This window comes from Pundamilia nyererei, unplaced genomic scaffold (assembly GCF_000239375.1).
Source record: "Pundamilia nyererei isolate P.nyererei 1_Seehausen unplaced genomic scaffold, PunNye1.0 scaffold00068, whole genome shotgun sequence".
Taxonomy (NCBI): Eukaryota; Metazoa; Chordata; class Actinopteri; order Cichliformes; family Cichlidae; genus Pundamilia; species Pundamilia nyererei.
The window spans coordinates 3,124,962-3,141,473 of record NW_005187469.1 but is presented as its reverse complement, the minus strand read 5'-3'; the positions used below and the strand labels follow the sequence as shown (position 1 = coordinate 3,141,473).

Sequence of the window (16,512 nt, the reverse complement as noted above, 5' to 3'; positions counted from 1 at the left end):
GTGGTTTGATCCCTGGCTGCATGCCAAATATCCTTAGGCAAGATACTAACCCCGTGTTTGCCTACTGGTGGTGGTCAGAGGGCCCGGTGGCGCCTGTGTCCGGCAGCCTCGCCTCTGTCAGTGCGCCCCAGGGCAGCTGGGGCTACAATGTAGCTTGCCATTGCCTGTGTGTGTGAATGACTGAATGTAGTGTAAAGCGCTTTGGGGTCCTTAGGGACTGAGTAAGGCGCTATACAAATGCAAGCCATTTACCATTTTCCCTTTGTCTGATCATCTGCTTGACTCCACATGTACTCCTATTTGCGTCACATTTCTTTTCTGTATTGTTGGGACGAATTTTCCTTGTTGCCTTGAGTTTGGATATCTTGCTCTTGTTCTGCAGAGCTTTTTCTTCTTTTTGTTTACGCCCTGCTTTTTTACCCTCTTGGTGTATTTTGATCTGTTTAGGAGGAACTTTGTCAAACCACATGTTTATTTTAATCTTCATATTGTTTGTCAAAATAGGACTCATCCCCATTAATGATAAAAAGTGAAAAACTGGGAAGCTGTTAAGATAAAAAGGAAAGAGAACTGAAAAAAAAGCAAGTTAGGTTGAAAAGCATTGGACTTACAAATGCTACAGGGTCATTGCTCCTTGTTCCTACAATACTGAACCTCTCCACCACTGTGTTCTTCATCAGAGCCTCGGCATATGCCTTCAGAGTTGGGATAGGAATATTCTGGGTGCAGAAAAACAAAAAAATTAAATGTTGAAAAACTTATTTCTATGTATTTTTGCATTTTCCCTTGTCATAAACAGTAAAAAAAATATTAATTGCTGTGATTCATAAAGAAACAAATGCTTGAAGTTTATGTATAAAACTTGAAACCAAATCCAATATACATCCAAATTTAAATAGAATTTTTATAATAGATATAGATTATTAAACCTGCACTGTCTCTCTCTCTCTCTTTTTTTTTTTTTTTAAACACAACCCAGCATTCTTACCTTGATGTTATTGAGGTTGACTTCTACCAGGTCGGGATCATTCCTCTTTACTCTCAACAGAGTTTCCTCTACATCAGTGGAGTTGGGCTCCTCATCAGGGACTGGCTTGTACTGGGTACACTGGATCACACCTGGGGTGCAACACACATATAATATAAAAATATATTTACAAAATCAGACTGCTGATGGATAAATTTGCTTTACTCAGGGTCTGATTGGACTAAATCTCATTTCAAAAGCAGCACAAAAAATAACCTCTCCATTAAGTAGTTGACTCAATTTCTGAATCTGCGACTCTAAACACTGTAAACAGCATTTTCTGGATGATTGCTTGAGACTTTGCTTGTGTCAAGCAAAGGGAACACATTTATTTGGTGAAAGTATAGTTTTCCACATTCAGTGTTGCTTTTGGTCGTGGAGTACTCTGCTGGTTCAGAAATGCTGTTCTTCTTCTCCATGCTTGCCCCCTTTTTTATGGTAATCCAGGCTAAACATCTGTGTAGCTTCACATTTATTTTACTGACAGAGGATTGGTATCAATCTTAAGAAGGTGATTAAGCGTACTTCCAACGATAGTTTTTTTGCAGAGCACAGTACAGGCAGAGTATTAATATTTGGCCACAATAACCTCAGGAGATTTTCAAAATGATATTTTTTATACTTTGCAAAAGCTGCACAGAGTACCTCGTTGTAAGTGCTCTGCAGCAGAAGATCTAAAATACGGAAAAACTAGAATCCGTTTGGTTTACCAGCACGAGAAATGTGCACCTACTTTAGTAATGGATTGCAAATCTCTGAGATTCAGTCATTAAGGTTAATATGGACCAATGCTTTTGTAAAAAGGGTTTTTGTGCCCTCCTCTGTATCACTACTCAAAACAGAGTGACAACTTCAGCAGGAGACTGTGGGTTGCTTTATAAGGTAGTCATATTTGGATGTGAGATGCTCAGTCTCTGTTTAGAGCTGGAAGTGTAACTATAGGATGAGCCACCACACAAGATAAACAATAGCTCATTAACCTGTGAAGGAGAGCTAAAAGTAATCCCACAATTCAATCGTTTACACGATGTAGCATAACATGAAGTGCAAACAGATGAACCAGCGATAGTGTATTCCTGGCAGGATAATAGCAAAATGCATGTGTGCTTATACTCTTTTATCTACCTATCTATTTTACTTTAACCTGTTTTACATTATTTGTGCATGTATCAAGTGCAAAACAGAAAAAATATGAGCATACACTGTTTTTGGTAAAATAAACATTCTGCAAACATGAGATCACACTTTATTCCAATCCAACTGCAGCATTTTTCTTAAATGATGCAATTTTTTTGGTACTAGTTGAGTGATCTGCTTTATTTTAGAGTACTTTTACTTGTTCCTCGAAAGTCCCTACAATTCATGTGTACTTGTGTCCAGTAGTATACATTTCGGTAGGTGAGTGCAAGCGTGTATGTGTTTCACATACTGTTAAGGCCTTGCTTGTTCACTATAGTGCTGCTGGCCAGGGCTTCATAGTACTGCTGGTTACTCATCAGCGTGTGCATGCCCAGGATGGCTGGAAGAAGAGAAGGAGACTGAAGAATGAACATTTCTTGAGAAAAAAAAGGATCGAGAAAGAGAAAGCAAGAGAGCAGTGCTGACACTGAGTGGACTTATTGATTGGCTTGCAACCTTACACCAGACCACCATGCACCAGTCGCTTTCAGCATCGCAATCAAGGCAAGCATGAGAAAAAAAAAAGAAAGAAAAAAACCTGCACACTGTATGGATTCAGCTCCCGTGTACTGGCTTTGACTTCTGCAACCACAGCTGACCTTCTGCTCTTAGCAGGCCGAAGCCAAATCAATGTGCAATATACTTTATTTGTTATAAAAAAATAATGAGATATCAGCCAGCCAAGGCAAAAAATCTATGATGCGCTCTGGCAGCAGGAAATCTGAAATATGTTTCCAGCCAAGCAGTTACTCTGAGGACACAATTAACAGAGAGTCTTTGCCTTGTTTCTTTGTCAGAGAGATTGAGAGTATCTGACTGTTTATTCGATTACTGAATGCAGTGAAGTGCGTGTATTGCAACAAGCTAAGAGGCTTGTTCACCACGAGCATTTCTCATTTTAAATCTCCGTCTTCTAACAGCAGCAGGGTTGGATAATATTTTTGTCACACATGAAGTATGCATCGTCTTGTAATTACTCTGACAGTGGTTAAAACTAAATGTGTTTACATGGTATAAGTAAGTATACTTCCCACAAAGTCAACTCACTGTCATCATTAATATAATAAGTTCAGCACATTGACTGCAATAACTCAGGCAGGCTAAAAACAAACAAACGAAACAGACAGAAAAAAACCTTGAAACATCAGCAACACTGTTTTAATGGCAGCTCGAGTTTCTCCTGATGGTATGGACATTGAAAAAGTTATTATTTTATATTTTAAGGCAAAGAAAAATAACTTCAAACACTATTCAGACAAAATCCAGCAAATGACAATAACTGCAGTGTGTAAAGCAGAGCTGCGTCATATCACATCATACCTGCTATAGCGGTGTCATGCACTTACATTCCCAACTGCCGCCACCTGCAAGCTGCAAGCTGATAAAACACTGGGTGTTTTCTACATCGTCATTAATATCATTTTTACAATTTTTTGTGATGTAGCTTACATCGTCCTTCCCCACTATACAAAAAAATGTACCAGCAGGTCCACTCGCCCTGCATGAACCAAGTTTTTTGTTAGATAGAATGCACGGTCCGCACATGCAACAATACGACTACAAAGTAAAACAAAAAGCACAAATTTCACAGAAGACCAGTGTTGTTCCATGCAGGACTACGTGCAGCGTACAGATACCCTGGGCGGTGATGAACTAATAGATAGAAAGATCCAGAAAATGAAGGTACGGATGATGATGATGAAGAGTTGAACGGTAAGAGTGGAATGAAGATGAAAGGAGTGCTAGAGGAAATGAGTGAAAGTTAGATTAACAAGGGCTAGTTACACCTATGGTAGTCTACTTACATTCATTAGTGAGAGCATGCCTAAAATCTTCATATAGAAATATATAGAAACAACTCTTGAAATGGAGAAAAGTTACAGTTCAGCTACATGTGCAGCCGTAAAATCCAATTAAACTTAAGTACTTTTATTTGTTCATTTTCTTGGAAAAATTAGCCTACAGAGAAAATTAGCCTACAGAGAGATGTTGTGTGATAGTTACCTGCAATATCACAGAGTTCAGCATCGGTAGCACTGGACAGGGCTTCTTCTAACTCCGGCTCCAGAGTCACAGACTCTATGATTGGATCCACTCTTGTTTTAGGCACCCAGGCTTTCCCTGCAATATGAGGGTATATATTTTATGCAAAGTAAGTGACTGCAAGCACTACTATTACAATGACAATTATCAGTAACTTTAATTTAGCATTTAGCTTACAAGTTACATTTGACAGACTCCAGTTTTTTCCTGGATTTTTGTCAATTTAGGGACCTCTATGGCTACAGATTTGCTTCTTAAGTAGCATTTTTTGTCAAAATTACCCAAAATTTCTATACATTCTGTGTGGTGTGACCGCATGTAGTGGAAATGCAGCTTCATAGTATATGCACTGAATTTCTCTCTAAGGTTGAATTTGTTGAACTGCTGTGTATTGAGGTTATTAAAGTTAAAAATAAAACTAAAAACTAAAGTAATAAAAACTGAAACTAGGCATGAACACATATTTTTGTGAACTAAAATGAAAAAAAAAACTACTACACCTTTGAAAAAAAAACTGATGGAAAAGATTTTGTGAATTTGGAAAACTAAACTAAAATACAATTACAGATGAAATGTGTTTTCCTTGTCATTTATTATAAACTGCCTGATGAGGATTTGATGAATGCTTCTATTGAGGCCAAACAGTCGAAAGGTTTATATTTATATTGTAATATCTACACTGATTTTTCACAGTTCTTGCCTCTGGCGTTTGCCGTAAATGAAATAATAAGAATTAAAGATTGAAACTAATGAAAGCTAAACATTTTCAAACAATAAAAGCTAAACTGAAACAAGCAAACCCACTCTGGAAACAAACTGAAACTAAACTGAATTAACAAAAAGTCAAAATGAAGTAAAATGAAAAACTAGTAAGAAAATAATAAATTTAAAAAAATCTATGATAACTCTGTGATATATTGTTTTATTTCTTAAAATAATGGCATAAACAGCTTTGGATTGTCCCCTCACAGCGAGGTGTGTCAAATCCACTAGACAGTCGGGGTATTTCTGTGTGACGTTAGCATGTTCTCTCTGTGCCTGTGTGGGTTCTCCTTGGATACTCTGGCTTCCTCCCGCAGTCCTCCCATGTTAGGTTAATTGGACTTTCTAAATCGGGTGTAGGTGTGTATGTGAACATGAATGATTGTCTGTCACTCTGTTATTCCTGAAACACAGCAATCATTTTCATTGCTACTACCATTAACAAAGGCTCACTCTTTTGTCATAGAAAGTCATGTATAAAAAAGACAGAACAAAAGCTAAGTAAATGTGAATTACAAAAACAGTGAAGACCATCAACCTGTTAGAACCTATAACTAGTACTGAATACAGTACATACAGTAGTATGGAATTTGAATGTAACTGTCAGTCTAAGGTGAGGACATGTAAGACAAGGTCAGTCCAGTTGCCAAAATCAGTTCTGTTACACAAGCTGTGTGAGGTGAGTATGCTTTCATGTCACACCTGACAAGCGGCTGACTCTAGAAGCCCAGAGATGTCTTTACCGATAGGTTTGCTATGTCTGTATTTGTGTGGCTTGCTCCTCGAGTTTCAGCCAGACATTTTTTCTGATGCTCATATGAACACGTGGCTCTGTGAGAGGAGTTGTGAGAGCAGTTTTTGGAAAGTCACGTGTGACCTGTCTTGGTTAAATGTCATGGCACCGCTGAGGGCACGGCAAATGCTGCGGCAAGTGGAGTGAGTCCCAAAGCAACAACACCAGCAAATCAGAACGTAACAAAAGTCAGAAAAACAGAAAGAAACTTTACAGAGTTTAAAGAGTTTGACATGGCTGAAGTTCTTCACCACCAGTCAAGTCTGTGTCTACGCTGTGGATTTCTGATAAACAGAGTTAACACCTGAGCTACAGGTTGGCTGTTTTCACTGATCAATTTGCCTTTTTAAAATCCATCCAAGAGTCCAGAGATATTTGTTCAATTACAAAGTAACACCATCATTTAAATCATGTTTAAGGAAGCTTTAAACAGCTTTCATTTATTAATAATAATAACAATAATATCTTAATAAAAAGATTAATCATGAAAAGATTTGCCTGATTAACTTGATTTTTATTAAACACACCAGTTCCTACCTCTCTTCTCCCCGGTGTAGGGCACCAGGTCTTCTTTGTCAGGATGCTCTTTGGCCTGTTTCTCCAGATGGGCCAGGAGGTTGTCTCTTTGAAACGTCCCTGTTGGTGCTTTCTTTGTCTGGTCCTTCTGGCGCATCCCAGCAGGCAACAATGCATTCTAGACACGGATTAACATTTACAATATGTTGGTATTGCATGTTGGAAAAATAACCCATACTTTTGCTAATTTGACCAGTCTATGTGTGAAGTGTGAATGCTTTTAGCCAGACTTGCTCCCTGCTTTACAATTCCGATCCAGCCTAATGTAACTCAACATTCATTCCCCAGAGAATGAATCCTTGAATTTCCCAAAGTGCCTTTCTACTTATTCTATCATGTTAAAAAGGTTTTCGTTTTTTTTTCCACAGAACTTGGTAGCAGAGACTGTATACGCTCCAAGAAAGAAGAAAGAAAGAAAGTGTACTTTATTGATCCCTGTGGGGAAATTCCTCTCTGCATTTAACCCATTCACTCAGTGAAGCAGTGGGCAGCCATTGGGCGCATGGGAAGCAGTGTGTAGTTGCTCAGGGGTACCTCAGGGTAGCTGTTCAGGGGAATCGAACCCCCGACCTTCCGATCATGGGGCCACCACTCTACCTACTGAGCTATCTCTGCTAAGAAGCCAATCACATAGCAACAACTTGGTCTCAATCATGCAGACATGGTCAAGACTTCCTGGTGAGGTCTAAATCGAGCACCAGAACTGGAGTCAAAGATGGTTTGAGCGACTTTGAATGTAACATTGTTCTTTTTGCCAGACAGGCTGGTCTGAATATTTCAGTGAGTACTCATCGACTGGGATTTTCCCCACACAGTCATCTCTGCTTTATAGCACAAGACCACACCTGCTGTCAGCTAAGAACAGATGAGATGATGTGAGATGATGAGATTTTTTGCTGCTGCAACATTAACGCTCCATGTCATAAAGTTCAAACCATCTCAGTGACAGTGAGCTCACTGCACACAAATGGCCTCCACAGTCACACGAGCTCAATTGAGCATCTTCAGGTTGCGGTGATGTGCCGACAACAAATCCGAAGCAACTGTGTGATGCTATCGTGTAAACATGGACCAAAATCCCAGAGGAATGTTTCCTGCACCATGTTGAATCTGAGCAACAAAGAATTAAAGCATTTCTGAGTGCTTTAACTAAGTCCAACCAAGTATCTCATATCTCACCTCATGAGGTGTCAAGATGTATGTAGCTTCTGAAAAGTGAAGTGACTTACACCTGCATTCTTTCTAATGGTCAACAGAGGGCAGCTTCTTTGACTGCAAAAGCAGGGCAGTGCAAAGTCTATGATAAAATTCCACTAATCAGGCTTTTCAATCACATCCTTCAAGCACAGCATAGCATATCTTTCTTTATATTAGGATTAAAGTCAGTAAGTAGCTGTGTTGGCACCGGATCACTTAGTTTATGTTTCCCTATGTCTCTGTCAGCAGTTATCTCATGCTAAAGTGGTCTCGAACAGGTGCTTATGTGGTTTTATTTTCTTTATCTTGTTCAAACTTCTCTTTTAGTTAAGTCTTGTAATATTTTGAAGCAAAACACAAAGCTAAGAACAAATGACTTTGATTTTTTTTCTTCTGTAACAAGTTTTATGAGCTGCTGAGTGAACTGTATGATGTCAGGCCTAGACAGCATGACACCATATAATTCTCTCTCTCTCCTCTAGCTCAACACAGGACCAAGAAATTTCCCAGACCATTAGTGCACTGCACACCAAGTTATTTTGAACCTAAAGCAACATTCAAAACCATGCTCTTAGAAGTGCTACTTATAGCTGCATATCTTATCTGCTTCTCAGCACTTAGGGGCCTCCCTTTCTTTATAAGTCTGTTTCTCTTTTTGCTTCTCACTGTTATTCATCTTCAGTCAGACTCTCTCCTTACATTAGGAGCTTCCAAATAATAATCTGGTTGTACAGCAATTTAAAAAAAAAAACCCAACCGAACATACCCGACACTTTGCGCAGTCAGCACAATCTAAGATATCACCAACACAAAGCTTATATCATCTTTAGATTACAGCGCTCAGTCCCAGTATTTTATTTTTAACAGCATGAGTCGGCCTCTGTTTCTCTCCCATCAACTAACAGTCACATGTACAATACGTGTGTCTATGTGTCTATGAGCCTGAAGCTGAGACGATATCATTTCAAGATATATGACACATCAAGATTCATTTCAGATACCAGCATATAAAAATGCACAATGCAAATAAAAATGACCACCTGCAACAAATGCAAACAAGCATCAGCACAGATTTCAACTTTCTCACGCTCTAATAAACATATCCAATAATACCTGCCAGCAAAACACCACCTCCACCTGCTCAGGAAAATATCCATCTATTCTGTAGCTACAGGCTCTCTACAACTTTTTGAAAATGGGAAGTTGCAGTCTCAGAGCCATTTTGATGGTTTAATCTATGCCAAACTTTTCACTTTGATTGGAACTTTTTCTACGTGTGATTTGTATTAATCCACACAAACAACTGAGTATGAAGCAAGCTTGGGTCAGTACACTTGTGAGGCAGTACTGTGTGTTGTAAAACACAAAATGTTCTTGTAATTGTTGCTGAATAATCAATAATGGCAGACATGCGTGCAAACTTTCAGTCTGTTTACTGGAACCGATGTGGGAAACCGTGCTGGGAATGTTACAGTCAGAGCAAATGGGCACTTTACTGTTGTGTAACAGGTGACCCTCATAAACAGGCACAAACAAGGTAAGGACATACGCACTGCTTCTCTCTGTTTCCTCTGTTTACGTCAGCGAGTCCCTGCAGTTACTCACTGCTGGCATGAGCCTCGCTAACAAACACACACACATATCTACTCCACATTATACCCTTCGAGTCATCCCCTTGGCACTGAGGGGGACTCCGGTCTCTTTATGAGGAGTTAGACATTCATCTGGCAGCTATTGCAGCAGCTGTCCACACCTTGACCCCTGATTTATTACTCGGTGGTCTGTCGGTGGACGAGAATCAAATGCAGAAATAAACATATCATAAAAAGCAGCAGCGAATAAACACGAGTGCTGATGTAGTATTATAAGTGCTTTAGCTGTACTTAATACAAAAGGAGAAATACTTTGAATAACAGGGAAGACTAAACAGTAACAAAAGGTTATTAATTTAAGGTTAGTATTTTACTTTTTCACACTTTCACTCTTCGTTTTTCGTTTGTTTCACCATTTTTACATGTATTACTGAATCAAACCCTGCCGCAGACACAAAAGACCTTCATGTTTAGTTGTAATACTTTTACACAGAGAATCTAATCTGCGCTCAGCAACTTCTAATACAGTCGCGGTCCAAAGTTTGCATAAGCTCATTGTGGTAAATGCTCTAAATGATTTATTTGAATTGATATTTTTCCAGGGTGGAATGAATATACAGCATCTGTCTTTAATGACTTTAAAACATAAAAATAAAGAATAAAGAATTTATTTCATTTAGGATTTTCTCTAATTCACACAAGGTCAAAAGTGTGGATTACACCCCAACTAATATTTGGTTAAACGTCCCTTAGAAAGTTGCACCTGGAATAGATGTTAATCAAATTCTTCTAAGCAAAATTGGTGGAGCTCATTTATTTTGGCTCATTTTGTGGCCCAGAACCAGCTTTACAGGTTATCCCAAACATTTTCAACATGGTTAAGGCTGGAGGTTCGGGAAGGCCAATAAAGAAGCTTAATGCTGACCTGTTTTATTTGGAACACCCAATTCTGTCCATGTTTAGTCTAGTGTGGAGTGAAGTTGAAGAATTCCATCTATTTGAGTAATGTAACAGTACCACTAGCAGCAAAACAGCCCCAGAGCATGATGCAACCACCACCGTGCTTGAGAGTTGGTACAGTGTTCATAGGTTTGAAAGCCTCATCTTTACTTCTCCAACCATGCCTGTTGCCATTGTGGCCAAAGAGCTCAATCTTTGTCAAATCTGACCAAAAAACTTTTACCAAGAGGGATTTTAACTTGTCCATGTGCATGGTGCTTCCCTGTGCAGTTGGTATTCCAGTAGTTTCTGGTAACCTTGAACTTGGGGTTTTTCCTGAACAACCATCATCTGAGGGTGACAGTTTGTGTTTTCTTCGGGACCTTGGCAAAGTGGTGACACATCCAGACAAGATGTGCTTGCGCATAACTGTTTTGAATCATCTAGGAATGTGCACTTGTTTAGAAATGGCTCCAAGAGACCTTCCCAACCTGTGCAAATCTACTCTTTTCTATTGCTCTGAGTAGTGACCAATACTCAGAGCAATAGACAGCTGCCATGAAACAAATCCTTTTTATGCTGGCAAAGAAAGTACCAGTTGTAGGCTTTGGCTTTGTCAATTTAAAAGAGACTATGGAACCTTCAGCACCACTTATGAAAAAATGTGAGTGTATGTATATTTTATTTTGTATATACTTTTGACCGGTGTGGATCAGAGGAAATCCAAAATAAATTGCTGCTTGTGCACCCAATTCTTGTTTTTACAAGTCATTAGAGATATATGCTGTTATAATCAGGGGTGCACATAAGTGGTCCGCAGGTGCGCATTCGCTGTCAAAATAAAAGACGCACACCAGATAAGAAGTTGCAACGCACGTTTGCGTACATAAGATTTTCTGGAGGAGGACAGACATTTGTTTAGAACTCTTAAAGATGTCGAAGAAGCTCCTTTAAGCAATTACTTTGGTGTTTCTCCACCTCCAAAGAAATGTCAGAAGGAGTCCGAACCGCAAAAGAAGCGCATATTCTCAGAAAAGTGGTTGCAGGAGGTGAGCTGGCTTCAAACAAATGATGAACGCACAGAGATGTGGTGCAGAATTTGCCGTGAAAATCCCACTCTAGCGGACAAAAACAGTGCCTTTTATATGTAAGCAAATGCGCGTTGCAACTTCTTATCTGGTGCGCATCTTATTTTGACAGCGAATGCGCACCTGCGGACCACTTACTGTGCACCCCTGGTTATAATCAATGCACCCTGGGAAAAAATGTCTCAAAGAAATCATTAAAAGCTCAAAAGTATCACGACATTCATTCCCATGATGAGTTTATGTAAACTCCTGACCATAAATGCCATGGCTTTGTAGACTTTTGTTTTCAGTCCTTTCCTTCAAACATATTTTAACAATTACTACTGTACTACCACTATAAAAACTAAGATTTATGTTATTTTAAAAACAGAAATTACCAGCTAACAGCAACTCAAACGAAAGCACACTGCAGCTCCAGTGATATACAATGTGATACATTACATCGTGCTGTCTGCTGAGCATGTATGCCCCCATTAATCCCCACTGATACCAGCATACTGACATAGCTTCTCCTTATGGACTTCAATGTTATAAGCTTACATCAGGATCCAGCTCCTCTAATTCATCCTCTAACCGCTGCAACTCTTCTTCTGACAGTTTCTTCAGCAGCTCGTCCTCGTCTATGTCTCTGTACTTCTCCATCTCCTTCCTCAGAAGCGCCATTGTGGACAGCACACCTGGGGGGGAAAGAAGAGTACAATATCTTGGAAAACAACAGAAATAAAATATTTACACATCAATTATGAGCAATGATGGCAATCAATTTGAGAGTTATATTGTTTGAGGGAATATATGTGGCAATAAAGCATAACAGTATTTATCGTTTTCTTGTATTCTCTTTGCTCTTTGTTATTCTTGGGATGTGTTCAACATGTGAGGCATATTTAAGCTGTTCTCTCACCTCAGCAACGCCTCCAAATGAAAAAGGCAAACTGTAGGAGATCAGGAGCCTAGATTATATCTATGGATGGAAACAACCAAGAAGCAAGTAATTAAAATGAATGTTGGAATAACAGTGGGTTTGAAGGATCAGAGAAAAGCAACACAATGCTTTAACAGTGGAATTCAGAAGACAAACTGACCTTAATGACCCCCACCTCGGGTAAAATAACAGCAAAGGCAGCCAAGTGCCCGTAGCCCTCTTGGGAAAGCAATTACACCTGAAAGAGGCACAAGTAAATAGTGTGAAGAGAGATTAATAGATCGCAGAATTAGAAAACAATACTACGTCATGAACATGGAAAGAAGTGAAACATCATATTTCTCTGCTTGTCATCTCTTCTCTACTACTCCGATTTCTCAGAAAGCAACTGTCCGGAAATACAGAAGGCTTGAAAATACGAAGTTGAGTGCAAAAGTGCAAAAGAAATGTATGAGAATTTGTCAAACATTTTCACTGGTAATGCTTTAAATGTTCTTCTTTCCATTTCTCTTATATCGTCACAGAGTTTTTGAGAGCTGTTGGAGTGTTCATTTTCATGTCCTCAAAAGGTTTCCATGTGCCACACTCACATCTTTAGATTAAATATGACGCTACAGCCAGCAGGTTAGTACAACTTAGCACAGAGTGGAAAGATAAAAAGCGCTAACCTAGGCCTTCTCAAAGCTAACAATTCCCATCTGCCAGCAAATATACAATTAAGCTGTTAACAGAATTGCTAGATGGAACTGCTCCTAGCCAAGACAAGTCTGGTATATAACTGCATCTTTAAGCTTTTATGCAGGTTTTTGAATGACTTAATACTAAATATGAATGAGTTTACAAATGCAGACAGGTGAACAAACTGCACCGTTAATTATTATTTAAGGAGAAATATTTTGAAGCCTTCCTAGGTGTTTTATTGTTCTTCTCTGCAAGAATTTTTCCATTTATTTGTCACCATTTCAATTTGATTCAATTAGACAAAAAACAGTTGTCTGATTGAATTGGATTTGCTTACAAGTTTTCACCTATTTGCTTGACACTTGGTAATTTTGCACATATCCTGCTGCTGATCATCTGCTTATTTTCTCCAAGTGTTGCCCTGAAAACTTTATAAATGTTGGATAGGTCAAATATGCTGTCCGTAAACGTGTCTTGCTCTTGTTTCTTTCTCAAACAGCTATGAAGACTCATTCCAAATCTTGCTCTCGAACTCTGTCTTGGCTCTGTGACCAGATGACTGAAAATGGATGAGCTGCAGTGGAACATTTGTGGACCAGAGCACCAAACACTGGGCGCGCACACGGTCTCTAAGCCCCAAGTTCCTTAAAGCTGTAGTTCAGACTCTGACAAGTGTTGAGCTGCTACCAATGGATGCCCACATAACAACATTAACTATAACTTCACTGAGCTTGTATCAGGCGATGGGAATGATCTCAAATTAGGCAGAAAATATTGAGCTGGAGCTCAAAGTGCAGAAAATTGTGTTTTTGAGGAGCACAAATGTGAAAGAAAGCTTATCTTTTTGATCTTAGCGATGTCACCAAGTGTGCTTTGGCTTTAATCCTAAAAAGCGGGGTCAAGCGTGTTGTTCTTTTGTTCTGCTTTCTCTTTTCACTCCATGTCAAGACAAGTTTCCAAAACCAGAGATGAAGAACTGGGCTGCACTCCAAATAGCACTGCAAGCCCACTGGAAGACTGCAACCTGTTCTGATGATATCGAACAGACACTTGCCTGTATTTAGAACATTTCTATAAGCCTCTGCTTCATTACAGGACATTCACTGGGCAGAAAGAGCAAAACAACTAAAAATGACCTGAACCAGAACGTACCCTCTGCAGTCATAAACATCTAACTTGCCTCTTGCCCTTGAAAGCAGGCCTATCCAATCCTTAAGCGTCTAAGAATAGCCCACTGATACGGGATAATTAATCAAGTCAGATATGTGTAAAACCTTGGGAGGGCAACTGGTCTTGCATGAGCACAGCCTTTCACTAACTGAGAGCAGAAGATAAAAAGATTTCAGAATAAAAGTCTTTTTAAAACTGCGTGTATACAAGTTAGCTACTCCTGGGTGAAGGCAAGATTTTTTTTCAGTCATGAAGTACGCAGACATTTCTGCAATATTCACAAATGCTCTCAGAGTGAAGAAAACTGAAATATTCATCACAGAAATAAGCTCATGCAGCAATATTAAAGTAACTTGAATTTTCTTTTTGCAACTCCTCGTTAACTGCTTTCAAACAGCATACAAATGGCACGGGAAGCCTTTGTTGCCATCTTCTACAGGCTGCTGAAATGACCTCCACAACATCTTTGTGCATAACTACTTCACAGATTCACATTCAAATATAAGCATAACTCTACATATCTAAAAAAGTAAATTAAAAGTGATTTTAATTGATTAAATTACCCCAAACATATCTTAGCTGCTCAGTTTGTTCTAGGTCTGATGCTGAAATGGAATAAAACTACAATAATCACACTTAACTCTGCTCATTTTTGGGAAAGTAGAAGAATTAAACCCTAGTTTTGTGCCACACAATCTAAAGGAAAGATAGCAGATGTAAAAATTGCACAGATATCTGAAATGTCCCAGCAGACAACAGCTGAGAGACAACTGTTCTCCTTTACTCAGCCACATGTCACAATGCATGTGGCAGAAAATAAGCTCTGTGGAAAGGATGGCGTGTTTTATTACTGGCACTCCAAAGAAAAGACAGTTTGGTTCGTAGATTTAGACCTGGCATTGAGGTGTGCATACAACAAAAAACAATTAAAGGCCACACGTTAAATAATCCTTCATTTTGCTGAGGACATCTGTGGCCACAGTTTTGGTTTTTTTTGCTTTGGGGCCAGCACAGAGTCATATATCATGATCTGTATACCAGACCAAGTAGCTCACTTGCTGCCTTGGACCTGGGGTCAGGCCATTTGTTCATTCTGCAGAGGTCAAAGTGTCATAATGTTTTTGTTAAGTGTAATATCACCAATGAGTGCTGTTATACTCCAGCTGATAATATAATACATGGCTAAACCAGGAGGTAAACAGCAGACTTCTGAAGCACCATTAAGAGCTGTGCTCATAAAATAAAAATGACTGACAAACAGAAGTTCCACAGCTTAGTTATTTCTAGAGTGGATGTGTGGAGGTCACAGAAAACCAGCAACTTTTGTATACTTCGGAACTCCTGTTTCTGCAAAGTTGTAATAACTTTAAAAATTAAATTAAAAGATGTAGTTATGATTGGTCCAAATACGATCACAATAAAATAAAATAAAATGAAATAAAAACCCACCCAATCTGCATCTTTCAGTTTAATATTTAACCTGCAGCAGCCAAATGATGAAAAACAGAAACAGGGAACTTATATTTGGTGTTCATTTTTTCTAGAAAACCCACTTTAAGTAAATGTTAAACTAATCCGGTTCACGGTTTTAACACGGAGAAGTGACCTTAACTTATTTGACTGCTTTGCTGCCCGCAGTATAATATATGCATTAATTTCCCTACCTCCTCCAGCGCTATTTATAGCCGGCTGGTCCCGCTGGGTGACAGCAACGAATACTTTGACCAGATATGGTTTCCTTCACAGCCGCCTGGAGTCGCAGCAGTGCGAAGTACGGTCCGCTGCAAGCGCGCAACTCCGGGAATCCGCCAAATTTCCCCTAAATCAAACCGTCCATGACCCGCGGACAATCTTGAATCCAGAAGATTTCAGCGCTCACAAAGTTTCCTCCCCCGGCTCTGGTCGACTCTCTGTGGACCTGTTGGGACTGATTCTCATCTCCAGCAAAGGGCAAACCAAACTTTTGGGGAAGAGATCCTCCTCCTCTCCTCGCTCACGGCTGCTGTGTCACTCCTGTGATGTCATGAAGATGCGCTGCCTCCATTATCGGACAATGGTTCACTATGTAGCGTAGCTCACGATAACGTTTATGGTTTACATTAAAGCTGCAAGAGTCTGGGTAGGATATCGGTTAGTTTGGTGACTGTTAACCGCTTAAGTGCTGGACTCTGGATCCCTATTATTTTACTGTGCAATAAGTTATTGTATTCTTACAAGTACAGAGAGCAAATCTGTACCAATCCGTTTATATTGGTTCTGCAATAAGCACCAAATTAAATTTAGGTTGGCTGAAGCGCAGACAGATGACTGTCTGTTAAAAAGTACTTGTATTTAAAACAATGTGTAGAATAATAAGTGGAGTAACAGATGTTTGTGCAGACACGTTACAGTATATGTTTCTAACACTGAAAACTTAAGTCCACTCAAATCCATTAAAATTGTGAAATTATAATTCAGTCTGATTCAGTTTGTACAGACAGCCAAATAAAACTGTTTAAAATACTCATTCTAATGTGGGTCAAGCTACAGTTCATAATAAGTGG

At 39.2% G+C, this 16,512-nt stretch overlaps 1 protein-coding gene across 2 annotated transcripts in view; it reads right to left on the bottom strand.

Moving 5' to 3' along the window:
* Positions 1-16,168, bottom strand: part of tmod1 (tropomodulin 1) — a 19,565-nt gene extending 3,397 nt beyond the window's left edge. The window contains exons 1-9 of one of the 2 annotated variants that reach the window (XM_005736312.1): positions 15,634-16,168; positions 12,279-12,356; positions 12,098-12,157; positions 11,737-11,873; positions 6,342-6,498; positions 4,211-4,327; positions 2,457-2,546; positions 989-1,119; positions 612-719 (exon numbers count right to left, since the gene is read on the bottom strand). In XM_005736312.1, coding sequence (XP_005736369.1) covers positions 612-719; positions 989-1,119; positions 2,457-2,546; positions 4,211-4,327; positions 6,342-6,498; positions 11,737-11,859 — 726 coding nt within the window. In that variant the 5' untranslated portion in view covers positions 11,860-11,873; positions 12,098-12,157; positions 12,279-12,356; positions 15,634-16,168. The remainder of the gene's footprint in view (positions 1-611; positions 720-988; positions 1,120-2,456; positions 2,547-4,210; positions 4,328-6,341; positions 6,499-11,736; positions 11,874-12,097; positions 12,158-12,278; positions 12,357-15,633) is intronic. The other variant, XM_005736313.1, reaches the window with a different exon arrangement.
* Between the last annotated feature and the right edge of the window lie 344 nt (positions 16,169-16,512).